Here is a 27,424-nt window from a genome sequence, read left to right on the forward strand (position 1 = left end):
CTGTGCTCCATCCCTACAACCTAGGGGGATGTTACACTTGCTGGTAAGGGCTTTGCCCCCAGCCCTCTCAGGGACCACAGCCCAACCCCCACCCTGCGTTAGGAGCAGAACCCCTCCCTCAAGCCCTCCAGCTGCAGCCTTTGACTCCAACCCCAAGCGCTGCTAGGCTAAGCTGGTGGCAGGTAAGGACACCCTGTCCCAGGCCCCTGGGGGAGGGAACAGAAGACAGTGAAGCCATTGAGAACGAGAGTGCACATGCCACCCCAGGGCGAGCGCATCAGCCAGCTCCCCTCTTCCTGCAGGTTCCAGAACATCTCTGACAGCCCTGATTACTGGGCGGATGGAAAGCTGGAGGGCCAATAGCTGACATCAGAGCCATGGCATCTCATGGCCCCACAGAAGTGCTGGAAGAGTACAAGATTGAGCCTTGCAAGACTTCACAAGGGAGGGCCTTAGAGTACCAGCCGCAGCTGCCCATCCTCCTGCGATCCCCAGAATGACCAGAGTCAGTTCACGCTGCCCCAGCCACTCTGGCCTGGGCTCGCAGGCAGGACTTCACACTCATCAGGGTGAAAGGCTGCAGACTGAGCAGTGTGAGTACAGACACCTGACCTCTGGCCACAGCCTAAAGCTCAGTGCTACCACAGCTGGTCTGAAGGGCACAAGGCTAGGGGATGCAGTCTGATTGCCACTGGCACTTCAGCCATACCTGGGAAAGAGAGGCCTGAAAGGGCAGCGGCTTACAAGACTGGCACCCAGGGCCGAAGAGAGGGGGGGAAGCTGGTACAAATTACTGGGGCCCGATGGTCCAGAAGGGGGCCCCAGCTTGCACTCCCTCTTGTTGGCCCTGTTTAGCCGGTCCACCCTTGCTGGGGGGCCCAAAAAAATTCCAGGCCCAGCTTTTCCCCACCCCACCCCCGTTTAGCTGGTCCGCCCTTGCTGGGGGGCCCGAAATTTTTTTTTCACCAGGGCCCGAACTCTCTCTTGGCAGCCCTGCTGGCACCATGCAGGGCTGCTTTCTTGATTGCTGCCTGAAGGATGCCTCGAAGAGACAGGCAGGCTGTTTCTCTGCAGGAGCCACCAGCTAGCCCTCATCATCCCTGGTGGGACCCATTTCACATGTGACCTGAATGTACCTCAGCTTCCCAGGACCTCAGTGATTGGTCCAAACTCAAAGAAGGTATTGTACCCTAGGGCCCAGCACACAACATCCCAGGGGCCCTCACACTGGGGCCAGACGGAGCAGCCCTGCATCTGTCTTGTTACATGTGCTCCGATCTACCAGCTCAGAAGGGCTCTGGCTTTTTCTCAGCAGGGTGGCAGAAGATTAGTTTCTACCTATCACACTGGGGGGCTCTCACTGGACTTCATATGTAGCTAGTCAATGTAGGTGCAAAAATCACAGCTAGGCAGGGCAACTGACTCCTATCATAGCATATACTTCCCTCCTTGCCTCTTCCTCCCCCAAATCCTGCTGAGGGCCACAGCTCCTTCAGCATGGGGAAGGGAATCGCCCCCACCAATAGAGTCATTGAGTCAGAGTTCAAGGCCAGAAGGGGCCACCAGATCATCAAGCCTGACTTGAATACTCCAGGCCATCACCACCAGCCTAACTGGATGTGCTCCATTCTCTCTTTCCCCACTAGTTTGGGTCTCCCTCCCTCCTCACACATACACCAAGAACTAGTTCATAACTGACACCGAGTCCCAACCCCTTGTGCAGGGCTGCCAGAAGCCTGCATTTGCCAAGTGTCTTCCTTTTACAAGGAACCACCCCAGAAATTCAACTTGGAAGGGGCCAATCAGGTCCCACTTAGTCCATCAGGATTGGTCCCAACAGGACATCATCTAGGAATTTGTCCCTAGTCTAATTTTAGGTGTCTTCAGTGGTGGGGTTTCCCCCACTTCTCCTGGGAGATTGTTCTGCAGATCTCACCTCTGTGTGGTCCTCTCCATAGGGAAGTCTGCAACTAGCCTTCTGCCATACCTCACTTGAGAGCTACCTCCAGCTCTGTCTTCCAAATAAATCCGTTAGTCTTTAAGGTGCCACCAGACTCCTTGTTGTTTCTCCAGCTCTGTCAACACTCCTCCAATCCACCCTACAGCTCATGTTAGCTGCTTTAGCCAGAGAGCTGCCTCAGGGAGGGATCAGAAGAGACGTTCTTGAGGGAGAAGAGTTTCGAGGAGACTCAAAAGGACTTTTAGGTTACCTGATATTTTGCATGGCCCTTCTAAACTTGATGAGGTCTCTTGCACCCATTGTAACAGCAGGGTTCCAGCCCGAGCCAAAGGCTCTGAGCAACAGCCAGAAGAGGGAGTATTTTGACTAGGACCAGGCGTGGCAGAGATGTAGGAATCTGTATGCGGTTTCGAATGGCGCAGGCCGCGCCTATGAACTCCACAGCAGTCACAGCCCCGGGAGGGAAGGGGGGGACCTCTGCTCCCATCGGCCGCAATTCCATCTACAGAAAGTTCCACACATTATAAAAAGCTGTCGCCAAAAAAGTAATCTCCCAACCAAAAAACCCCCCAGTAAGGTTGTAAAGGAACCATGCAGCTGCCCTCTGGCAATGAAATCATTAAGCACTTGAAAACCAGGAAATATGGAGATAGGTTTAAAAAGCACAATTTTAGAACACTATAGTTCAAAGAAACAGAAACACTGCCAACCCCCATGCTGGCAGTATGAGACAAAACCGCCACATTACCCTACACATGATCTATCCAATATCCTGTCCTCATCCACCAATAAGAGCTCTGCCCCAGTCACCCTCCCAAAGAGACCCAAGCCCCCCGCCCACAATCCAGATCCAAGCCAAGGCCAACTTTCCCTACATTCATCATGGACATACAGGCCACCTTCCCTTGATACAGGGGGCTAGACCATCAACAGAAGTCTGTATTATTGTAATGCGAACAGAACAGAGAAAACAGCTGACAGTGGGTAGGTGGCCAGGGGAGGGTAACGGAAGGCAAGGGGGGCCGTTTGCATTGACATGTACACCTCAGTGATTATTTCCAGACTCCAGCATTTAGGGTTTCATTCTAAACCTCTGACTTTCCTACTTCTGATTATTTTAACCTTAACTCAGGCCTACCCAGAATGGCGCGGTTTCCACCCGCTCAAAAGCACCATGACGTTCAGATCCTCTTGGATAGCAAGGACTGACATACAGCCTGAACCAGTCTGCTGGAGAGCACTCATAACTTTGCCTCTGTCTCTTTTGAAGAGTGGATCTCAAAGCATCCCACAGGCACTGATCTGACCTCCTGGGGTGGGGGGCAGCATTCCCTACACTTCACAGGGCATGGGACTGGCCTGCTGAGGTCAATGGGGCTGCCTAAGGGTAGTGCTGGAAGGTGGTGTTTTTAAAGCGCTACAGCCCTGAATGCTGTCTTGGCTGAGAGGCAGAGATCCACAACTCCCAAACACTGCTGCTAGTGAACGGTGTGCCCTTAAAGGGTCAGAAACCCATGAAATCTCCCCTACCTGGAGAGGAGGTAGCCAGAGTGAAGCCATGGCCAAGCGGTTGCTTTCAGTCCCAGCCACTGCTGCAGAGCAGGGGGCTGGGCTGGAGGTGTAGTTTAGAAGCATAGACTTGGCTGAGGGAGGGCATAGCTGGCATAGCATCCTAGGCAGCCTTCTATATGTCTGACCATTAAATGCTGGTGCTGGTTTTGAGGACTCAGTGCCTCAGAAAATCAGACCACAAGCAAGGCCAAGAACCCAAGAGTCCAGAATCCCAAACCCTAGATCCCCATTCACAGCACCAATACCACCACGGCCCCAGAGAGAGAATATTATTCAATGCAGGTTCCGTAAAACAGCTCACACCCCATTTATTATTTAAAATATTTTGTTACAAAAGGAAAAAAAAGAAAACATACAATGCAGTATAAAAGATTGACAACGTCATCAAGTTTATTACACAATTTCCAACCTATCAGAAAGAGACAAAAATCAAATCACCGAGAACTGGGGGAGGGGAATTGGGGCGTTGCTTTTTATTTTATTTTTATCATCCCCCCTCCCACCACTATTCTGAAATAAACTAAAAATTTGTGTCATTACGTAAAAAAACAGAACACTCTCCTGTCAAAGGGTTTTCTGGTATTTTACACTTCTTTTTTAATGTCACCTCACTTTAAGTTTCCGTTGTTTTTTTTTCCATTTTCTTTTTAAAAAGACATCCAGAGCTGGCCGTTGCTCACCGATCACAGTTCTTAGGGAGGTGTCACTTCACTTCGCCAGCCTCCAGGCAGGCTGTGCACTCTCGTCCCCTGCCACCCTCTCTGATGTGTCCAACTGGAGACCCCTGCTGGGGGGATGGTGCCCAGGTTTTGCCCAGCTGTGTCCACAACTTGCCAGGAGGGCCACGCTGAATGGCATGAAATGCAGCAGGTGGTTGCTATCCTCAGTCTTACATAAAGGTGCAGGCTCTGGAGACTACAGGTCCCAGCATACAATGTGTTATAGCTTGAGCTAAGTGACTGGAGAACTGCATGCTGGGATGTGCAGTCTCCACAGTCTGCCGCTCAGATGGGCACAGTCATGCGACACATGCAGGCTGCTCTCTGGCCACCTGTACCCTAGAGCATCCTTTGCTCGAGGGAACATGGCTCCTTCCACACCACCTATCCTACCAGCCTTCAAGAATCACCAGCTGAAGGCTGTGGTGGAAATAGTGGTTATGTTTCCCCCTGGCCCTTCAGGCATCACACTGTTGGGCACAATCAGCCCCATGTGCTGGAACAGGCACCAAGACTCCTTAGCTAGATGTAGACCAACTCTCAGCCACCCCAAACTCTTTGCTCACCGTCACGCACCATAGAGCAATAGCAAGCAGCAGTGCTGTCTAAAGAAACCTCCCACCCAGCACTCGATTGGGAGCTCCCATTCCTAGAGCGTTTATGAAGAGGCAGGAGTCCCCACCAGAGTTCTCAATCCCTGGAATCAATGCACCTCCCACCACACAAAAATGCTAAGCAGCTCGCCAGGTTATCAGTTGTTGGGCTCATCCAGCCAGCCCCCAGCCCACCCCATCTCCATCCACCGATATCACAACACTCAAGTCTCTCCCCATGCCGCTTCCTCTAAAACAAGGAAGGCAGCCTCTCTGGGAGGAGGCTGGCTCTGAAGAAACAGGTTGCTGGGGCTTGCGGTAGGGAAAAACGTGAACTGGAACGGTTATTGCATGAGATCAGCATGGAGAGCCAGAGGCATTGAGTCCAGCTGAGAGGGGCCACCTCTGTTCCGGACAAGCCCCCTAGAGGAGCCAGGGCAGAATGCAGAGAACTCAGAAGCGCCTACAGGAACGGCAACTGGGAGCAGAAAAAGGTGATGGGAAGCAGCAGCCAGCCTGCTCTCCATGAGGCGGGGGAAGAGGAAATGCTGTTATCTAAGATGAGTATAATGGGCCAGACAAGCCAGGCCTGGAACTGGTTGGGAGAAGGGATCGCACTCCTCAAGAGAGCACCCCCACACAGGACGAGAAGACAGTGCACCATGGGAGGACATGGATACTGGCCCCAGTAAGCCAAGCAGGCCAGGCGCCAGATACCACGCAGGGATATCTGTGCCCCCACCTCCAACCCTCCCCAGCACACACGAGGGTGATGGATTCCCTTCCAGCTGTCCCCGAAAGGGCCACGGAGAGGAAGGAGCTCACAGGCTTCCATGGAAAAGCACCATTTCTCTTTGGGTCCAAGTATCCGTGGACTGGAGCACTCCCTGCTCACAGTGGCCCCGACGCTATCCCTCCCTAACTCCACGTCTTCCAGCATTTCCCCAGAAAGCAGCAGCAGCGAGTGTGGGTCCCGAGGCCACCGTGTGCCAGCTGGAGTCCCGCAGGCGACGTGGCTTTCCCTGGGTGCCTGGAAGGAGCTGGGGGCAGTGGGGAGGAGAGGGGTGGAGCGGCCTCCGTCCTTCAGTCCTGATCGAGGTGAGGAGATACAAGTCCATTAAAAACACTTACTGCCAACCAAACTCCTGGAAGGGACAGAACAAGACAACAGGTCACAGTCTCCCTGCTGCGCTGACCAGGCACTGAGTCGCCGCTGATGCCAACTGCTCAGCAAGGATCTGCCTGGGGCCCAGTCAGCCTCCCCCACTGGAGGCAAAGGCTCCCCCCACGGACCTGCCTTTTAACATTTGTCTTCCTGCAAGTTTGGTGCTGACAGGATCAAGGTGCAGGATCCACAGCCTTGGAGAGAGAAGTCCTCCACCCCCAGGGCAGGCTCCACCAGCTGAGGTGTCTTGTCCCTGCCCCGGTGGCCACCTCTAGGGGTGAGGCAGACACTCCATCTCCACGGCCCCATTCTGGCCTCGGCTGAACAGTTGGGAACGCCAAGGAGGACAATGCATGTCTAACAGAACGTGGGCTCTCCAGCGAGGACACTTGTGCACTAGGAACTGGACTGAGATCAGCCAAACCTGCACAGGTCAAATCGCCGGAAGGTCTTGGCCAACCCAGGCTGGATTGGAACTGGTGACCTAGAGGGGAATTATTTCACCTGGAATATTTAATGACACCTAAAGTACATTCTCGGCTGATCCGGAATAAATCTTGCAAGCCACACAGGTTCTGCTGAGAGGGAACTTGCCCAGGCAATTCTCTACACCAAAGGACGTGCTAACAAGACCGGGTTACACTGGGCATTCCTAGAGCGTCTTTCAGCCAAGGATCTGAGCACTTCACAAGGGTAATGGGTAAGCCAGAAGTACATGGCAGGTAGGCAAATACTACTGCCATGGGCGGGGGGATGGGGGGGGGGGGAAGGGGAGAGAGAGGGGAGAGGAGGAGAGAAGGGGGGACTGAGGCACAGAAAAGGGAAGTAACTTGCCATAGTTCACTGTCAATCAGTGGCAAAGAGAGCTGGGCTTCATTCCTAACTCCCCCTTTCTTTGATTTAACCACCAGGCCCCCATCATGCCTGGACAAAAGCTCACATTGGAAACATTTTGTGGTGGGGGGGATGAACGTTTAAAAGCATAAGGCAATCGTGGGTTTGAAACCCAGGGCTCCCCAAGAGACCAATGGTTTGATCTGGGTAAGAAACTCACAGTAGCTGGCCCAGTCGCAGTGGGGGGCCTCTCGGTCTTACCCTGGTACAAATCAGTCGTGTGTCAGGTGTGGCAGTGCTCAGAGGTGAAGGCACTCCAGCGGTAGGCAGATAATTTAAGTGGCATCAGCCCATTGCTAAATAAAATCCACAAAGCAGAACAAAAACCGCAGAGCACTCCCCCTGCAACAGACTAAGGACACTGCCATCCTATGTCTCAGGCAGCACAACTGGTGCACTGAGTCCTGCAGGGAGAACTTTCCCACACAGCAGGAATGGGACCAAAACACCATGGCCTCTCGGGAGGATACTGGAGGCTGGTTTGTAGTTAACGCCGCCCACCTCAGTACAGCTAGAGGTAGGGGAGGCAGCAGAAATTCTGGCATTAGCCCAGGATGGGGAGAGCTCCCATGGGATGTTATGTTTGCATGTTGATGCTATGTAATTTCTGAGTCAGCTTGTTCCTTAGTGGCAGCCTCTCTCAGAGGGGAGCAGGAGCAGCGTATGGGTCGCATTGCTGGGCTTTAGTTAAGACCTTCAAAGGCAAATCTAGTGGGTAACGGTTTTTAATTCTTTAGGACCAAGTGCTGTACAAAAGCCCCAACACAAAGCAGGAGAGGCTGTACACGTGGGTGACACAGGGGAAACTGTGCAGTCCCCCCCATTCCCCCCACCCACCAAGTAATTCTGAAATGTAGGAGTGACAAACCTGTTGTGGATTGAAAGGCGCACATGGCCTGAAGCTGGCAGCCCTGACCCATCACCCCTAATTTAAAAGGTCGCATGGCCCTCTCCAGTAGAGCTATAATAGAACCAGAGACCTATAGGGTTAGAAGGGACCGCAAGGGTCTAGTTCTAATCTAACCCCCTGCCAAGATGCAGGATTTGTTGTGTCTAAGCCATCCAAGACGGGTGGCTATCCAGGCTCTTTTTGAAAACCTCCAGGGAAGGAGCTTCCACAGCCTCCCTAGACACGTCTGTTCCACTGTCCTACTGTTCTTAGAATTAAGAAGCAGATTTAATCTAAATCTGCAGTGCCGTAGCTTGAAGCCATTGCCTCTTGTCCTGCCCTCTGTAGCAAGAGAGAACAACTTTTCTTCATCTTTTTTATGGCAGCCTTTCAAGTATTTGAAGACCACTATCATGTCCCCCAACTATTGGGCGTGGGGACATGCTATTGACACTTGCATCCTAAAAATCCAACAAGCTTTCGTACTCGACCCAGCTACCACCATGTGGGCAAAGCCACTTCTCCCCAGCCAAGCCACCCACCAACAGCAGAGCTCACTGCCCCTTGGCTCTGAAGATGGTTAACAGGAAGTGAGAACACTGCAGGGTGCTGTAATCAGCCAGTGAGGGACTTTGGCAGGCTAACCACAGAAGGGAATTCCATAGCTGGAGGATACCTGACCAAGGAAAGCCCCGTCCTCACACTGCCCGCACTGAACCTAGAAAGGAGGACCGAGCGCAAAGGGCAAGGAGCTCGCTCTCTGCTGTTCGGTGTGGGCCGTGTAGGTTCACAGCCTGCTACAGATCAATCAAGTGAAGACACGGGAAGGAGAGGAACGGGGCTGGAATTGACTCTGCTGATGCATGTGAACGAGTAGCAGCACCAAGCTGGCTGCAGTTTCAATGGAAAACCACCAATGAGGGACTTCAGTGCCGGTTATTCAGCAGCCATCAGAGGAGATTAAGGGACATTCCCTTCTCTTCTCCTCTGGGGCTTTCCCTCTTGGAACACCCGCTGCGGGCAATGAAAGATCATTTGTTGCTTGAGATCCGGAGGGTGGCCACTGACTGTGTAGTTAGAACACTAACTGGAGGGGCTGCCATGTTAGCCATGGAGAGTCAACTGCTAAAAGCCAGGGGAAATAGACTGCTTAACGTCCAGTCTGCACCCCCAGGAGGTTGCCACGTCCCTCTAAGGGAAGGGGTGCTCCATCAGCAGCAGGTAGATGGCCTCGCCGCACAAGGGAGATAGAAGGAGCAGGGCCTCGGGCCAGCTCACCTTTCTCAGTGGTGCCGGTCCCTTTCTCTGTCTCTGTCCCGATGTCTCTCATGCTCCCGGTTCCTTTCTTGGAAATAGTCCTCGTGCCGATCCTCATTATGGAGCGGGTCCCGGTGCCTCCTGCTGCTCTCGCGGGACCGACTGGGCGACCTCTCCCGAGACCGGTGTCTTTTTCTGAAAGACAAGACTAAGTGCTGAGTATCTCCCAAGCCGTGCTCCCCTCCAGATCTTCAGACAAAGAGGGGCTGCTGCCTCCAACTCAGGTCTCCCCAAAGGATAGTGAGCTGTGCCTGCCCCCCAAATCTCCAAAGGCCCAAGATGAGAGCAAGCAGTTCTTCCCTCTTACTCTGGTTGGCAAGGATTTACCTGGAGGAGCTGCTGCTGGCACCCATGCTGTAGGACTTGGCTTCGATCCCATGAAGACAATCCTTGAGGGAGGAGATGAGGACGCGGCACCGCTCGTCGTTGGCTACGCGGGACTGTTTGATAACGGCGATGGCCGTGAGCAGGGTCTCTATGGCATCACTGTAATCCCCTGCAGGAGATGAGAAGGGTGAGGAAAAGGACCAGGCAGGGGACGGAGGATGACGGGTGTCAGGGGGCCACTGTTACCTGCGCTGGCTCCAGACACCGCTTTGGAAATGGCACTGCTGGAAATCGCTCGGTTCCTGTTCATGATCTCCTCGAACTCGGCTTCGCTCACTGCGGGAGGCAGTGGGCCCAGCTCTCGACTGCACAGAACAGAGCACGCGCCTGTCAGCCGGGCATGGGGAGAAAGCTCCCACCCCCGGGGACTGACCCGACAGGTGCTGAAGGTCAATGCCCACCTGGCAGAGCTCCCCAGGGGCACCAGCCAGGGGGCATCCCGGGCACACTACCCACCTGGCAGGGAGCTCCCCAGGGCACCAACCGGGGGCATCCCAGGCTCACTGCCCACCTGGCAGAGGTTCCCCGGGACACCCACCTGGCACCCCATAGCAACACCTTTTGCCCTCTTGGGGCCCAGTAGGCCCAGATCTGGCTGACACACGGTTACGACAGTGCCGATGTCTCCTGCCCCCACGATCTCAGCTCGTTCTTTCTAAATCCAGCAGAGGCTGCAGCTCATAGACTCATAGACTTTAAAGGTCAGATGCACCAGCCAGCACCCAGGAAAGAATTCTCTGTAGTAACTCAGATCCCACCCCATCTAACATCCCATCACAGATCATTGGGCATATTTACCTGCTAATAATCAAAGATCAATTAATTGCCAAAATTAGGCTATCCCATCATACTGCTCTCACCTGCTGTGGTTATAGGCTGCAGAGGTCTTGTAGGTGTCCGGCGGGGGGGCCAATGCTGCATTTGGCGGGGGGAAGAAGGCAGGGTTGAGGTGCAGGGCGGGAGGGACTGCCCCTGGAGGTGGCACGGCCAGGTGTGGGGGCAGTCGAGGAGGAGGGGGCATTAGATGCTGGTAGTGGATTCCTGGGGGGGGAGGTGGCACTCCAAAGCTGGAGGAGAGAGGTGGTGGGGGAGGCATCGGGGGAGGGGGCAGGGCCATGAGGGGCATGGCGGCAGGGGGGCGGTTAAAGAAAGACAGCACGGAAGGGGGCTTCTCCACACGAGGGGGCGGCACAGCATTCTCCGTCGGCGTGGCTCGGCCATCCATCGAATCCCAGGAGTCCCGGGAGTGAGCCCTCGGTGGCACCCCTGTTAGCCAACAGAGAAGGGGAATGGCTTGTGAGCATGGGGGTGACTTCACCCATAGGAAAGCCACCTGAAGAGAGCCAGCTGGTGCGGCAGCCCCCACAAGCCTGGGGAGGGAGGAAGGAGGCGGGGGATGGAATGACCCAGTGACCGAGGGAGGGATATATCGTCCCCTCGACCCTGCACCAGCCCCCATCACCTCCCCGTCTCGAGATCGGGGCACCCGTCTCCCACGGCCACACGCCTGATTTCAGCGGAGCCTGAGGTGCCAAGAGAAAGATCCAGCCAGCCAAACGTAGCCTCCACTTCCACGGGCCTCAGCCAGGGCGTGATTGCTCTCCACCAAGGTATCAGGAAAGCGTCAAAGGCAGTGCCCCGGTGGCGAACACAGGGGATGGAAGTTGCAAAGCAAACTGATTACCTGGGCAGAAGCCAAAAGCCCTGACAAATGGCAAGAGGCCTCAGCGGAGAGGCCACCGGGCACTGTGTGAGTCAGAGCTTGCCTGTTTGTTGGTTAATACAGCTGGTTTGGGCCTGCACAGAGGCAGAGACTGAAATCCTGCCAATAAGAGACCCTGACCCAGAAAGCCTGCAATCCCCTACGGGAGTGGATCTGGAAAGGGCTGATGGGACTATAAGGTGAACAAACTTAGAGGGACATAGCTTGGATCCAAAACTCCCATGGCTACCAAGTATTGGAGAGCAAGTAACCAGATGCTGACCATGAGAGAGTCTGAGGGGGTTAGATCTGCAGCAGCCATGCAGATGTTGCTCATCTGCAGCCATGGGAACAAGCCAAAGGAGATTACTACTACAAGGAAACTTTCCCTTCTCTAGCCCCTTTCAGCCCAGAATCAAAGGGCTGGAGACACACTGAGGCCTTGCCTGCCCCGGTGAGTGGTCCTGTAACAGCCACTGGTGCAAACCCCTTAGTGTCCATGCTAAACTGCTATGAGCTGGCCCGGTTTCATCCAGGTAGAAGCTCCATTAATGCCCGGTGTTGGTAAGCTCCATCAGGGTGAGCACAGCTACACCAATGGCTATAGCCAGGGCAATTCCCCAGTGCAGACAAAGCCACAGCCTCACAACAGCCCTGTGAGGTAAGGGACAGAACAGAGGAACCTCTCACCTGCCACTGAAATGCAGCCACCTCCATGGCAGAAGGTGGCAGCGGTCTGACAGTGCAGAGCACTTCTTTTTGACAATTCAGGATGGGCAACGGAAAATTTGGTGTTCCACTGCAGTTGCCTAGGGTGCGTGAAGGCTGCAGGACAGTCACCCAGTTGGAATTTGTCCAGGGCACTGGGGGCAGTAATTCTCCTCGTACGAAACATGCCATGGGATCGACAATGACCACAGGTGGCCAGTTTCGTCATGTGTGTCCCTGGAAAGATGGCACCTCCAGCTGCACAGCGCCCCCTAGCTGGGGCGGGGCTGGGACGCTGGGCTGGGCCATCAGACTGAGGAAAAAGGCCATTGTACAAGGCCCATGGTGAGGCCCCAGCTGGAGTACTGCGTCCAGTGTTGGGCACCTTACCTCCGCAGGGATGTACAAATTCTGGAGAAGGTCCAGAGAAGAGCTACTAATAGATATGGAGGGTCTTAGCTATGATGATAGGCTGAAGAGCTTAAGCCCATTCAGTTTGGAGAGGAGGAGGAGGAGGAGGCTACGAGGGATCTTCGCAGTCTATGAGCACCTAAAATGGGATCATAAAGACTCGGGTCAGGATCTGGTCAGACTCGGCAGCAATAGGAAAAACACGCAGAGACTCCTGGGAATTCAGCCCCCACCCCAGGATTTTGGTTGGATCAGGCTGCTGAAGCTCTGCTCAGGATCTCTAGGGCCCAATGGGAGTCTCCCCTTCCTCATGCACCCTGTGCCCCGCCCTGGCGGCGGGCCTGTCCCACTTACGTTTCCGAGCCTGTGCCTCAAACTGCGACAGGTTCTGCCGGGTGGCCAGTCTCACCTCCACCTTATCCCCATTGAGGATCTTGCCGGGCAGCAGCTCCAGGAGCTTGTGGACTGAGTTCTCGGAGGCAACTACCACCTCTGCATACCTGGGGGGAGCCAGAGACAAGCAGATGATGGCAGGCCAGTACCCCATCACATCGAGGGACCAAGCCCACCCTCCTCCCCAACCACAATCTGTGGGGACAACCCAACGAGCAACCATGGGTGCTTCAATCTACACCTCTCCCCATGGCCCAGGCAGCATTGAGAGCAGCAATCCTCACCTCTCACTATGGACATCTGTGTGCAGCTGAACCCAGCCCACCACTGCAGGGTAGCCGGCATTCCTACGTGCCTCACATCAGCTCCCCACCACCTCTTCACTACCTCGTCCTCTGTGCTTTGGCACACTAGCTCCATTCACACAAGCATCTTTCAAGCCTCCAGACAGCTCCACAAGAAGGCCTGCTGACACCTTGCCCACTGGGAACAGGCCGGACAATCATGGTGACAAACCCATAGGAGAAAAGGTCCAGGGTCTCCCCCAACAGTGTTTACTCTTTGGACTGGCCCAGTGCCAGAAGGCCTTGGGTCCCTCCAGAGCTCTCACCCTTTGGATTGGCCATTGGCTCGGTTCTCCGCGAATTTCAGCTCCACCACATCGTAGACCCCCACTGAGCGAATAATCTGGATCAGCTGCTGGTCAGTTGTCCACTGATTGAGAACAGGTGGAAGAGGACAGCGTTAGCAGCTAAGGCCCTATGGCAGGATCTCTGGGCCACACACCCTTGTTCCAGGACTAGCATTATCCATCATTCACCACCACCAAGGCCCACCCTGTTCAATCTCCCCCTAGGATCTTTAGCGTAGGCTCCAGTTTCTGATGCCACAAATGCTTTCAACGGGAAGATGATACAGCCCAGCCTAGTAACCCTCTGTCTGGGAGACACCAATCCCCAGGGAGACAGTTGTAAATGACAGTCATAAGATCTGGGAAAAGGCACCCTGGAGAGCTGTGGTGATTGAAGGGCTCTGTCTACAGAGTTTGAGCAGTAGGGTAAAATTCCCCCACGTGCCACTCCACCAACAGACCTGGAGCAAGAAGGATCACAGGGGTTGTGGGGCCAGAGCTCAGTTTCCAGGCCCATTCAGTCCTTGGCTTCTCTCAGGGACTACCAACAAAGGGGACAATTAGTCCCAACTGTGTCAGTGGCTTGTGTGGTGGGGACATCTGTTCTTCAGAAAGCCACCACCTCATGTCATATAAGCCAGCCCACAGCCACAAGAGCACATAAGCTGGCCCAGAGCCATCACCCTCCCACTGCACTAGCTCTGAAGTGTTAAAGGCTCCATATCCCAGGCCCATGCAGACCGCACCATGAGATCACCATTGGCCACAGGTGGTCCAGGTCTCTGTTTTACCACACCTCACTAACTGTTTGATAGCACAGCCCTTGCAAGCCCAGGATGGGGCACTGGTTCAGTATTGACACAAAGGGAAGAGAGCCCCCTATACCATACCCCTTTCTACAGAACATGGGTTTCCTTAGAGGATCCCCATCCACGTACAGACCAAGCTTGATTTCACTTCACTTGACAGCAACAATTGCAGCCCAGACTGCAAGCACTGAAGACACCGCATCTGTCCCCAGTAAGTGGAGGACAGTCATACTAGGCCATGTGCTTCCAGCAGGCACCAGTGACCTGACTCACCCAGGAGAAGCTGCCCACATACACGGCAGCCCGTTTGTTACGCAGGCCGCTGTAGGTGTACAAGATGGCAGGCGATTTGCTGTTTGGCTTGGGGGACTGCTCCTGGCGGATCTCGGTCGGTGCCTCCGAGCTGCTGGTGCGGCTTTCGGGTGGCTGCGAGCTTGCTGCTAGCACGTCGTCGTACAGATCCATCTGGTCAGCATTACTGAATTCGGAGTCCTAGGACACACAAGAGATCAGTGAGCATTTCTGTGACAAGCCCATGGGGTCAGTTTACCAGCTGGGCAACAATCAATCACTAGCCAGTCACGTCAAGGGAGAGGCTCCAGCAGGCCAGAGGTTTGCCCTGCCCAGTGCTTCTGATCTGCTGGCAAACAGCCCGTGCACCCAAGAGATTAAACACCAAACACAAAACAATCCTGAGGAGGAATCATTCTCTCCTGCCCAGACTGAGTTTCTCTAGAACTCCCACTCTCAGAAGCCAAAGGGAAGGAATGCTACTGGGCTGAGAATTACCATGTAACAGGAAAAGTTTCAGAGTAGCAGCCGTGTTAGTCTGTATCCGCAAAAAGAAGAACAGGAGGACTTGTGGCACCTTAGAGACTAACAAATTTATTAGAGCATAAGCTTTCGTGGACTACAGCCCACTTCTTCGGATGCATATGAAGAAGTGGGCTGTAGTCCACGAAAGCTTATGCTCTAATAAATTTGTTAGTCTCTAAGGTGCCACAAGTCCTCCTGTTCTTCTTCATGTAACAGGGACACTCCTGGTTCTTCAGCCTCTCTGTGTCTTCCACATCCTAAATCTGAATTATTACCTTGGGTATAACATTTTTCCTGCCTGATTCAGACTGTAAGTGGCTTGGGCAAGGAATCGTTTCTCTACGTGACTGCAAAACTCCTGCCATAAATTTCAGACAATGAAGGAGTTCAATGACAGAGAGGATTTTTCTCATTGCCACTAACTCTCCCTGAGAACCTCAAATCCAGATTGGTTCTCACTAGCCCCACCTCCTCTGCCGTGGAACAGAGACCACGATTCTCCCAACGCAGGAGGCACAGTGGAACGTGGCTCACTCTCCTGTAGCTGTGTGGGCTCTGCAGCCTCATGGGAGTAACGTGTGTCAGTGTGCAGATGTGACTCATTCGGCTTAGGACAACGGCTTAGGACAGGAAGTGAACAACAGTGCATCCAAATGAAACTATGGGGAGAACTTCCAAACGCAGAATGGAATCTGGCTAGGGCTCCTCTTCTGATCACGAGTGGCCAGGACCTCTGTTTTACAGCTAATCCCAGAGGCACAGCACCCCCAGGCATACTTCTGGGGCACTGATTCAGCACTCAGAGGAAAGAGCACTGCCTTCTGCAGCATCTGGGCTTTCCTCTGCGATCTCCTGGCCAGGCTTAATTTAGGAGACCTGAACCCGAGGTGGCATGAGGCTTTTGAGGAAGCATTTTCCTCCTACCATTCTTATTAGACCATAAAGCATTAGAGCCCTTAGCTTATCATTTTATCCCAGTTACTGTTACAACAAATGCTATGGTCCTTTCAAAACTCTTCTAAAGCTGTTTGCTTTATTGACACCCTGCAGCAGCAAGTGCCACAGGTTAATTATGCATTAGCAGCCATTTCATATGCTTGAAGTTAATTATCTTAATTCATCAAGTGCACACTTGTTCTTGTACTGAGACAATATAAGGAGGAGTGTAAATCCAGGATAGGCCAGAGGCATGAGATCAGGAGGACAATTCCTTCAAGAAAGAGAGCCATTTTAAAGCTATTACACACATCTAAGGGCCTGCTCCTGCTCCCAATGAAATCAAGGATAAAACAGCCAATGAGTTCAGTTGGGCGGGATCTGACTTGATGCATCATTTCCACGCTACAGTTCCTGGAAGTCCAGAAAAGTACATGCCTTAGTCCAGGGGATGAAATAGTTCACCCCTAGTGCCTGGACCAGTCCATCTCTCCAGGGAGGGGTGACCATCCTCCTGCCTTGGAACACTAACCCCACATTCCTATAAAAGTCTCCACAGGGGGACCTTTCTGGATACTTGGTCTAAAACTGCCCTCTTTCAATCTCCTTCCATTCGTCCTAGCTAGACCTTCTACCACCGAGTAAGTCATCTCCAGATCCATGGCTCCTTGCAAACGGTTCTGCCTCCCCATAGTCATCACTTAGCCAAGACACAAATATTTTTTTACAAGTCACAAGTCAATCTCCCCAGGTCCCGGGCATTTCTCCTGCCCTTTTCTGAACCCCTCCTCCCCCAATATACTGCCACCTTTTCGATAACAAAGTGCCCAGAACTGAATTTTGTAGCTGGTATCCCACCACTGAAGGTGTACAGAGATTGCCTCCCTACTTTGTAATGTGCTGTGTCTGTAAATGCAGTGCTGCAATCGCTGCTGGAATACTGTGTCCAGTTCTGGTGCCCACAGTTCAAGAAGGATGTTGATAAATTGGAGATGCTTCAGAGAAGAGCCACAAGAATGATTAAAGGATTAGAAAACATGCCTTACAGTGACAGACACAAGGAGCTCAATTTGTTTAGCTTAGCAAAGAGAAGGTTAAGGGATGACTTGATCAGAGTCTATAAGTATCTACATCAGGAATGACGACTGGCAAGTAATCGAGATTCAGCCCTAGAAAGGGCTTTGACTGCAATCCACAGCTTGGATCATGAGTACTCCCACTATTAACCAGGTAATCTTGGGTCACGCAATGAGAATGCTGATACATTGCTGCTGCAAACTGGTTTGGCAAGCTCCACATTTGATAAGACGAGTATTGACATGAGGAACAAATATTTAATAATGGGCTCTTCAGTCTAGCAGAGAAAGGCAGAACATGATCCACTGGCTGGAAGCTGAATCTAGATAAACTCAGACTAGAAATAAGCCCTAGATTTTTAATAGAGTAATTAACCATTGGAACAATTTACCAAGGGTAGTGGTGGATTCTCCATCACTGAAGATTTTAAAATCAAGATTGGATGTTTTCCTGAAAGATCAGCTCTAGGAATTATTTTGGAGAAGTTCTCTGGCCTGTGTTGAACCTCTGGTCAGACTAGATCATCACAATGGTCCTTTCTGGCCTTCGAATCTCTGAATCAATATCCAGAATCCCACATTTGCTACAATTCCTCAGTTGTGGAATCCACCACAGAACGCGCTTTCTCCCCCATGACACAGAAATCCCCTTCCTTTGCATTTATCGGTGTCCAGCTGCCCTTTTACACTGCCTGTGTCTCCCCATCCTAGTCAAACGCCTGCCCTCCAACCAGTCAATCATTAGCATATTTTGTAAAGCGCGGACTCAAGTTCCTTTTTTTTATGGCTACTGTTGTGATAACAGGAGGAGGATTGCAGCTAGCATCCCAAAGCAGAGCCTATCTTCTAAAACCAGCCACTTCCTTTCTTTATCTTTCAGTCACATAGGGGGAGGTATTCATAGGTACAAATGGTGTTAGGTGCCTAACATTGGCAGTCAATGGAAATTAGATGCCCCCTTTGAAAACCTCCCCAATGAGTTTCTGCCTAAAAATGTGTTGCTCTTTTCTATTAACCCCCGCCCCCCAGTTAATTTAATTTAACAAGGTGCTACTGTGTGCCATACAAACCCCAGTTAATGGAATGCTAAGGTGGCCTGGTTGTGCTTTCAGCATCTGCCAGGAGACCAGAGCCAGGCCAAACTTGGTATTTCTAAGGTAAAAAGCAATGAGAAAACCCTGACCTTTATAAAGGCACACCAAAGAGCAGGGGCTCAATGAAAGAAAACACCTCTGCAGATCAAACATCCTAAGGTCATCTCTGTGCCACTGCTAATGCCCCTCACAACCTGGGAGTTTAAAAGACTATACTGAAAATGTACCAGACACATATGGACTTTGGGGAACAATAAGAGTGAAGTCGATTTCCTGGGGAATCCCTAGGGAGAAGTTAATGCAAATTCCCCACCTCCAGTTATGAAGATCCACCCTGAACAGATTTCAGAGTGGTAGCTGTGCTAGTCTGTATCAGCAAAAACAACGAGGAGTCCTTGTGGCACCTTAGAGACTAACAAATTTATTTGGGCATAAGCGTTCGCGGACTAAAACCCACTTCATCAGCTGCACGGCGTGGAAAACACAGTAGCAGGTATATATACACAGTACATGAAAAGATGGGAATTCTAAGGTGCCACAAGGACTCCTCGTTGTTTTTACCCTGAACAGAGGGTCAATGTCTGCTGATTACCCATTACAGCAGGCCAAGATCAAAGGGCCGAGCTGTATAAAGAAACAGCTAATCTGCCCAGATGGGAGTTCTGGATCTAAGACAGATGAACTTGTAACCAGGGGGAAAACCCAGTTCTGGGTTTTGAAGGACTAAAATCTATCAGAGCCCCGGACGGGAGTTGGGGGTCTGATAAGCTTCTGAGCAGTCATGTAAGGTTTTCTTATTGTTTTAATAGATTTTTTCTGTAGTACTTTTTAAGAATAAATGTAGGAGCTGCATGGTAACTTATAACTGCTGGCAATACACTGGCCATAGCTCTTTGGAGAGACAGCAGAGCACAGGTGCTGTTCTTCTTAGGCAGTCTGGCTTTCTGGGGATATCCCAGTGCAAGGCTGGGTGCTCTGCAATTAAACTGGGTGCCCCACAAAGGGGAAATACAGATGCAGTTGCCCTGACCCTGTGCCATGTGTCTCTAAGGTTGAAGCAAAGAGCAGTAAGATACACTGCATTCCGTACAAAAGGAAGTACCAAGATTGCAAGGTTAGACAATGTGAAGTTGGGAAATGCCCGTTAAGGTTCTACAGAAAAGCTATGACAGGCCGTTGAACTCTCCTTCATTCCCATAACTGCCTCCCTGTCCTGTTCATCCCTAACACCATACTTCAGCCAGCAATAGCCATCTGTTTCCAGCAGATATTTTAAGAGAGGGAAATAGAAGAAACTGGACTGTGCTGCATTGTACAAAGACCTTTCAAGATATACAGGGGCTAAGTCAAGGGCTACACAGCCACACTATGCTTGAGATTTTCAAAGCAGGCCAGAGGCTAACATATTAATCAATCATGTTTATTATCGTAGTGCCAGGGCCAAACAAGAGGGGGGCCCCATTGTGCTAGGGGCTATACACACTATACTAAATAGTCCCTTCCTTGAACAGTATACTGTTTAAATAAACCAGACAGACACAGTGTGAGGGAAAGGGAGTAGAACACACAAGCAGAGTGAACTATGTGATGGCAGCAAATGTCATGTTAATACAGCAATTTTGGGGGGTGGGCAGCTGGGTTTATTTCAGAGGTGATCAGCTAAATGGAAAGAAAGGGGAAAGAGGTGAGGGGGGCAGGCAAAGAGGGATGGAGTAGGCGTGGACTGAGTGAAGCTGACGTGAAGAGTCAATGAGGGAAGGGAGGGTTGGAGCAAACAGACAATCTGCACAGAGCAGAGAAAGTCCAGTCAAAATGTAGGAAGTTGTCTGAATGTCCAGAGGTCCCTGCTTTGGCTGCTTCTGCTCCTACTAGCCAGAGCTACATCTTCCATTAAAGTCAACCTGTGTGGCTGAATCCCATATGCTGCTTTGACAATCTCAGCCTACACTCTTTAATGTGAAGGTAAGGGAGTTGTGCATGCACATATGTGCAGTCTGGCACTTCATGAGCTTGGGAAAAGAGGGTGGCAGGGACACACAGCATGCAACTTGCAAAGGGTCACAGCTACATGAAACCAACTCCAATTTTCACAAGCCCTTCTCAAAAGCAAGGGCTATTTCCAAGCCAAATTTCCATTTTCTGCTCCCAGCTATTTCAGTTGCAGAAGTGATTAAAAAGGTTACATGAATTTTAACAGGGAAAATATTTTTGTACTCATTCTCAAAAACTGCTCAGATGTTTCGGTTTAAACTCCTTCTCCACCCCCCAAAAAAGTCACCTTTGCACACAGACCAAGCCTGAAAGGTGAGTTTCAGAAAGTTACAAGTGCATAAAGATAGGGGGTTGGAATGGAAACCATTCTGCAGCCTTAAATATGCCATTTGCTGCTGCTCCAGGTATAGATTATCAAAGATCTTCCCAAGGTTTGTTCACTTTTCCATCTTGTCTCACCCCAATATTGTCTTTGCCATGAAGAGAACTGGCTTTTCAGGGCCTTTCCCCACATTGCCATGTGCTGGCTGTAAAAGACTGCCTCATTCACTAGGACAAAGAGAGCACTTTACAGCCCATCCCCACCTGGGATGTATGGCAACAATGTTCTGCAGCTAAGATCTCCCTGCTGCAACTCAAATCTGCAAACATGTCTTTATTAATTATTTGAACCTTCCCAGGACTGAGTCCTTGACTAGTTGTATATTGATTAAGTGGTGCATTTTTAGATTTAATTACAATCTTGTGTTCTGGAATTATTTTGTGAACAAACAGCTGCAGTAGAATTTTTACTTTGCCACAGGATGTAACACTTATCACAGAAATCAGGAGTAGGGGTGTCTTGTCACAGAATTGAGATCCAACATGCAGCAGGATACAAAAGCCCCAACTCACTAGCCACTATTAGGGCTTGTCTACACTTACATTTTATAGTGATCTAACTTGCTGGCTCAGGGGGGTGAAAAATCACGCTGAGTGCAGCACGTTTAAGCGCTTTAAAGCGCTAGTTTGGACAGCGCCCCCAGAGCTCGGAGCTATTCCCCTCATGGAAATGGATTACCAGGAGCTATAGCTCAGTGGTTTGAGCACTGGCCTGTTAAACCCAGGGCTGTGAGTTCAATCCTTGAGGGGGCTATTTAGGGATCTGGGGCAAAAATCTGACAGGGACAGTACTTGGTCCTGCTGTGAAGGCAGGGGACTGGACTCGATGACCTTTCAAGGTCCCTTCCAGTCCTACACTTCTAGCTCTCCCACTGTTCACGCGTAACCACACTCACACTTCAAAGCGCTCCCGAACCACTCTGAAGTTTCTAGTGTAGACGTAGCCTTAGAGAGACAAGGTGAATGAGGTAATGTCTTTTATTGGATCAACTTCTGGTGGCGAACACTTGTCTCTTTCACCAACAGAAGTTAGTCCAATAAAAGACATTATCTCACCCACCTTGTCTCTCAAGATCTGTGGACCAACGCTACAACACTGCAAACTACTCACAATCATGCCATAGCCTCTTTGTCTTAGCACTGTTGCTTTCTAGGTTTCTTCCTCCCATTGAAAATGAAATTCCATGGCCTTGGTTATGCAGGTTAGACTAGATGGATCACAATGTTCACTTCTAGACTTAAAAACTACATCTATTCGTGTGTGTTGGAGAGGTTTTATCAGTGAATATTTTCATCATGCTGTTTACTTCCAGAGAACTTCTGAAGATGTTGAGTAAAACCATGTCCAATACAGATTTTTTTCTGCATCCAGTAAACATCTTCCTCCCAACTCAATACATTGCCTTTTATTACCATTCTTGTTTTCTGCTTTTCCAGCCACTTCTGAAGCCACGAGAAAATACTCACAGCCAACCCAACCTGGATAATATTGTGGCACAATAAGTGCTTTAAAGTCAAAATAACAGAAAGCCATCAAATGAGATGGGCTTGATTGTTTTTCTTCATAATTCCATGATGCTTACACTGCTCATATCTCTGCTATCCTCCAAGATGTTTACAGACTTTTATTTTAATTAGGAACTGATAGACCTTCCAAACAGTAATTGCCAGGGTCACTCTTTCTCCCTTTTCTGAAGATCGGTAGCACATTTATTTTTCTCCAATCTCCTCCCCCAGGACTTTTCAAAATAATGGCCAATGACTCAAGAAATCTGTTAGTCATTTTCTATTACCTAGAATGCCTGTAATCCTGATACACTAATCTGCATATGTTCATATTTTCCAAGTTCTCTCATACCTACTCTCTTTATCATACCGCCCAACTGTCCAAAGTTACTTTCTGGATTTTGCTTGTTAAAGGTTAACTGCAAGGAAACTAAATTAAGCATATTTCTGTGCTGAACTGTTTCAATGGCCACATCCCAGAACATAATTCTGACCTATCATTATAGCATGGGATCCAGTGAGACTTGGATAACCATGCTGTACTCTAGGATGCTTTCAGTCAATCAGAAAGTCCTAAGAGGATTCCAAACAAGGGGAAATGTTTATTTTCAAGTTAAAACTGCTTTCTGTGGGGGATGAAGCCTGGCTATTGGGGATCATACAGCACAGAAATGCCATAATTTTTATGCAGTTCTTTGAAAAGGTAAGATTTTAGAAAGGCATTCAAGACCTCGCCCATTTAGAACCATCCTCAATTTCATCCTCATTTAATGCATCTACTTCCAATCAAGCACTACTATTTCTCCCAGGATAGCTGTAAAAGCCTCTCACATTTCCCTTATGGTTAACATTCTTTTTTTGCCACTGTTAACTTTTCCCTCAAGGCTTAACTTCTGGTATAGTCTCATTTGGTAACCTCCCACCTTTTCAGAACAGGGGTTTATTGCCTTAAAATTTCTGTTCAACCCCTCATGAGGCCACACTGGCAGTCTCTTGGTTCTTTGCATTTTGCTCCTGGAAAGTAATCAAGATTGATTGCAGTTTCCTAAGAATCTCTAACCTTCTTCCATGATCTCAGACTTAGCACTTCCATCTCCGAGCTGAACTTTCTTCCATTATACCCACGTGTCCAGATTTCTTAACTCTCCAAAATTTGCTCCTCTGAAATCTAATACATTTGGACCACTGCATTCACGTTCCTTACTACACTGAATTCAAGTAGTTCCCAAGCTTCCTTATTACTCACACATTCTCAATAATTTTCTCCTTGTAAATCTGGGATAGATTTTCAGTTCCTGGTATCATCAGGGTGATTTCTTTGTAATTTAGGCACCTCTCTGATTATACCCAGTTATTCAAGCAGATAAAATTCCTTAAGAGCTCAGCATCCTGAAGTCCTGAGTACCCTAAATCAGGTTGTGTTCATGTGCCTACAGTCCCAGAGAGATCTCTAGTAGTTGCCCCATCTAGCTCTCTTCTGGTTTCGTTTCCTGTCTCTTACCCTCATGTTTTGCAGAAGAGGATGGCTAGGTTCCCAATCTGTTGTATCCACCACTGCCCTCTTCTCCAACAACACAGATCTCCCTGGCTTAAGGGATGCTTCAGTCCAACAGGTACTGCCCACTTCTTTCTCCCTATTGCCCACAGACTGTAACCAGACAAACACTAGCTCCAGCTAAAAAAAACGTCCCCGCAGATTCCAGTCATCACCCAGACAATGCCTTAACAACACTGCCACTCTTTGCAGGCTTCTCAAGATCTGTGGGGATTTTCAGAGCCACCCTTCAGCACCATAATGCTCCTTTGCTGGCACACAAGCCCCATCACGTGCCTTTACCAGACGAGTAGGAATCAGACCCACCTATGGTCCCTTGCAGCCTACTTCCCAGCCTCCGAGTCTCATGAGTTTGATATCCACCGCAAGGGGGGCCCAAACCTTCTCCAAACAGCCCCCCAAACTCCATGAGGCTTCCCAGCAACTCTCTGCAAATCCCCCCCCCTTGCCGTGGATGGGGGTGGGGCTTTCACTCGCCGCTCACCTGGTTGAACTCTTCGTCGGCGTAGATATCGATCAGATCCACCCCCTCGGACATATTTCCAGCCGCGGCGGGAGCCAGAGCCCGGGGGCACAGGAAGGAAGCAGATGCGGTGCACTGCGGGGAGAGGCGGCTCAGTAACACGGGCCGGCCATGTGCGCCCGGCCTGAATCTACCCCCCTCCCCGGACCTACCCGCCCTGGCTCCCCTCCATCTACTCCCCCCGGCTCCCTCCCCGCTTATATCTACCCGCCCCCGATCGGCCCGCCAGCTTCACCCAACCCCCCGGGAGAACAGGGGCCCCGTCCGGCGCTGCCCTGGCGAGGCGGGCGCAGGGACACGACTCCCCCGTCTCAGGGCCCTGCCGCCAGCCGACCGGCCCGCCCTCCCCGCGGGTCCGATCCCCGCGCCAACCCCGCTGCATCGAGTCACCGGGGGGCCCCCACCGGCCCGTTACCGCGCCGGGGCCCAGCGTCCCAAGCAGGCCCGAAGCGCGCGAACCGCTCACCGCCACAAGCCAGCGCCGTCACGCCACGCCCCTTCCGATGCAGGCCACGCCCCTTCCGCCCCTCGCCCGCCGGGACCGGAGGTACCATAGAGAGCGGGGGAGGCCGGAGTAGAGTGGCCAGGCCCAGGAAGCGGGATGGCAGTGGCGATGGGGCTTCGGGTGAGCGGGGCAGGTTTCTCCGGGGGAGCGGAGCCTGACGTTCAACCCCCGCCGCGGGTGGGCGCCCGGCTCCCTGCGGGGGTTGGGCGGGTCCTACCCGTGCCGGGTGTCTGTGCTGGGGGTGCGGGCCAGTAGGGGCAGCCCCTCCCCCTCACGCGCCCTCTCTCTCGGCAGCTCCTGTCTCTCTCCCGACGGGCTCTCCGCGGCCCCCGCCCGAGCTCGCTCCCCGCCCGGCGCGGCTATCGGGGGGGCTCCTCGGCCGACTCGCGGAAGGACCTGCTGGAGATCCCCTTGCCCCCCTGGCAGGAGCGGCCCAGCGAGCCCCTGCAGGCCAAGAGAGCCCGGCTCCTGTACGAGAGCAGGAAGCGAGGCATGCTGGAGAACTGCCTGCTACTCAGGTAAGGGGGGCCCCGCGCATGGGGGGCGGATCGGGATCTCTCTCTGGCTGCTACGTTCCCTGGATGGATTCGCTTCCTGCCCCCTTCTTGGGGGACGGGGCGGGCATGACGGTCTCCGTCTCCCCAGCAGCTCTCCCGGCTCTCCTTGGCTCTGCCGGGCTTCCCCGTCCCCCCACGGCGGGGAACCGAGGTTGCCTTTAGGTTTCGGGCCAGGTCCCGTACTGTTCAGTGTAAGTAGTGATCTTCAGAGCGAGGTCACAAACGTGCAGAGGACACGAAGTCAAGCTACAGGGGACTGCGTGGAACTTCAGCGGGACCGAGCCCAGCTAGTGGAATGGGTAGCACCATGACAGGTGAAATTCAGTGCTGATAAAATATTTTAATGCCCTATAAATTAGTAGTGCGGCCTCAGCTGGCTAAGGCGTGATTATTGTTACCCCATCTCCAAAAGGGTATTGCCGAAAAGAGGTGGTTGAGAATGATCAAGGGCCTGGAAAAACTCTCCTACAAAGAGAGAAAGAAAAAACTGAGATTATTGTTTTAGAAAGGAGACAAGTAAGAGGGGACATAAATTGATAAAACAATGACTGGTCTAGAAAAGCAAGGTTGGGAGCTTCTGTTCTCCCTGCCTCATAACAAGCACAATGGGACAGTCAATTAAATAGAACAATGGGAAATTCAGAACTGATAGAGGGGAATCCTTTTTCATACAGTGCATAATTAGCTTGTGGAACTCCCTACCACAAGAAGTTGGTGAGGTCAGGAACATGGTAAGATTGCCAAGTGACCTGACATTTCTAGCATAACTAAAATATCCAGAGTTATAATTAATGATAACAGATGTTGGCACGGATATTACACCTCAGCTACAGGGTTAAGCTGATCTTTAACTACTAGAGGCCTGGATGAGCCCTTCTTGGGGGTAGATTATCTCACATCTGCTTGCTGCTGGCACTGGCCAGTGTCATACAGGATGCTGGGCTGGACGGACCCTGGCTGTGAGCCTGGCAGTTCCTATGTTCCTCGTGCTTCCTGGTTTCTCTCTCGCCTCACTTAGCCTCTTTGCAAAGGAGAATCTGAACAGCATGACTGAGCGGCAGCTGAACCTCTATGACCGTCTGATCAATGAGCCCAGCAACGACTGGGATATTTACTACTGGGCAACAGGTACTGTATTGCAACAGGGCCTTCTTCGGGGGAGACAGTGTGGCCTAGAGGATAGAGCAGTGGGCTGGGGCTCAGGAGACTTGGGCTCTATTTCCAGGTCTGCTGGGTGACTTTGGACAAGTCACTTCCCCCTCCCCCTGCCTCAGTTTCCCCATCTACAAAATAGGGGTGATGATACTGATCTTTGTAAAATCTACAGGAGCTAGGTTTTATAACTGGGCCCTGTCTCCTATGATGAGATGGAGCAGGAAGCTTTCTGGGATGATGAGTGTGTCTCAGCTCACCTGGGCTCCACATGCAGCAATATACAGTATGGAGATCAGAATAGCAACCGCAGTGACTCTTGCTCAGAAACTGTCCAGGGCTTCCAATCCCCATGCTTCAAGGCACAGGATGATCATAAACTGGGGGCAGGAAGGAATTCCCCTGTACTGCACTAATCAAATGGGTGCAGGGTTATACTCCCTCTGTGTCCTAGAGCTGTTTGCTGCCATCTGAGATGGGTCTCACTAGGAGGAGTGGTTAGCTGCTCTGACCTGAGTTCCCATGGTGTTTCGTGAAGCAGACTTGAAAGAGGCACTACAACTTTAGAGGGATATGAGACTGGGTTCAGTGTGACTCCTGATTGGCTGCACAAAGATGTGAAGCTGGTGACTTTGAGAAATGGGGGTGGGGATGCTGTGTCTCATCCTGTGTCCTTTCTCCCTGAAGAAGCAAAGCCCACCCCGGAGGTGTTTGAGAATGATGTCATGGTGATGCTGAAAGAGTTCACCAAGAACAAGAACAAGGAGCAGAGGCTGCGGCAGCCGGACCTGGAGTACCTCTTTGAGCCCTCACGGTGAGGCACGCTGTCTGCTCCGGGATCCTCTTCTCATCCCTAGCAGCAGAGGCTGAGGTGCCTACACCTATTTGGCAGCCTGCAGTGCTGTGGTCCTGGCTCCTGGAGTCCTCTGCCCGGTGGTTGCTTCTACCCAGGTTTCCAAACCCCACTGAATAAAGTTTCAAGCACTATCCCTGACCGTGGGAATTTCTACGTGGATTTGTCCCACTGTTGTACGGGTGCAGCAGTCCACCTCAGAAGTGGCTGCATTTCAGTGGCACTGTATGTATATAGCTTGTAGAGCATCTTGGTGCGAGAGAAATAGAAGGTGATAGCATTATGACAGTGTGCTTTGATTCATTGTGAAATTCCTCTTGTTGTTTGA

The 27,424-nt window shown here is 51.5% G+C and overlaps 2 protein-coding genes across 12 annotated transcripts; one reads left to right on the plus strand and one right to left on the minus strand.

The window, feature by feature from the left end:
• Positions 1 to 1,691: 1,691 nt before the first annotated feature.
• On the minus strand, positions 1,692 to 24,636 carry CPSF7 (cleavage and polyadenylation specific factor 7). Of its 11 annotated transcripts, none has more exons than XM_042858152.2 (10): positions 24,496 to 24,636; positions 23,991 to 24,104; positions 14,424 to 14,642; positions 13,321 to 13,424; positions 12,672 to 12,817; positions 10,357 to 10,762; positions 9,683 to 9,801; positions 9,437 to 9,605; positions 9,071 to 9,244; positions 1,692 to 2,462 (listed from the first exon to the last, which is right to left on the minus strand). In XM_042858152.2, the coding sequence occupies exons 2-9, from the start codon at positions 24,042 to 24,044 to the stop codon at positions 9,076 to 9,078; spliced, it is 1,386 nt and encodes a 461-aa protein (XP_042714086.1). In that variant the 5' UTR covers positions 24,045 to 24,104; positions 24,496 to 24,636; the 3' UTR covers positions 1,692 to 2,462; positions 9,071 to 9,075. The 11 variants fall into 11 exon arrangements, with proteins under 11 accessions (XP_042714086.1, XP_065447875.1, XP_065447876.1 ...); XM_065591803.1 differs by having other exon boundaries at positions 24,445 to 24,521; XM_065591804.1 differs by lacking the exon at positions 24,496 to 24,636 and adding an exon at positions 24,420 to 24,494.
• Positions 24,519 to 27,379, plus strand: SDHAF2 (succinate dehydrogenase complex assembly factor 2). The gene is made up of 4 exons (XM_005289217.4): positions 24,519 to 24,654; positions 24,829 to 25,052; positions 26,110 to 26,219; positions 26,931 to 27,379. The coding sequence occupies exons 1-4, from the start codon at positions 24,631 to 24,633 to the stop codon at positions 27,059 to 27,061; spliced, it is 489 nt and encodes a 162-aa protein (XP_005289274.1). The 5' UTR covers positions 24,519 to 24,630; the 3' UTR covers positions 27,062 to 27,379.
• The last annotated feature ends 45 nt before the right edge of the window (positions 27,380 to 27,424 follow it).

This window comes from Chrysemys picta, chromosome 4 (genome assembly GCF_011386835.1).
Source record: "Chrysemys picta bellii isolate R12L10 chromosome 4, ASM1138683v2, whole genome shotgun sequence".
Lineage (NCBI taxonomy): Eukaryota > Metazoa > Chordata > Testudines > Emydidae > Chrysemys > Chrysemys picta.

What these genes read in the sequence shown, in the direction of transcription:
- CPSF7 (XM_042858152.2), bottom strand. Translation starts at nt 24,044, where the DNA reads ATGTCCGAGGGGGTGGATCTGATCGATATCTACGCCGACGAAGAGTTC. An exon ending in TGAGGCACAGGCTCGGAAAC is followed by an intron (nt 10,763 to 12,671) that starts GTAAGTGGGACA and finishes GTTGGCTAACAG; the next exon opens with GGGTGCCACCGAGGGCTCAC. An exon ending in GGTGTCTGGAGCCAGCGCAG is followed by an intron (nt 9,606 to 9,682) that starts GTAACAGTGGCC and finishes CATCTCCTGCAG; the next exon opens with GGGATTACAGTGATGCCATA.
- SDHAF2 (XM_005289217.4), top strand. Translation starts at nt 24,631, where the DNA reads ATGGCAGTGGCGATGGGGCTTCGG. An exon ending in CAGTGGCGATGGGGCTTCGG is followed by an intron (nt 24,655 to 24,828) that starts GTGAGCGGGGCA and finishes CTCTCTCGGCAG; the next exon opens with CTCCTGTCTCTCTCCCGACG. An exon ending in GAGAACTGCCTGCTACTCAG is followed by an intron (nt 25,053 to 26,109) that starts GTAAGGGGGGCC and finishes CGCCTCACTTAG; the next exon opens with CCTCTTTGCAAAGGAGAATC.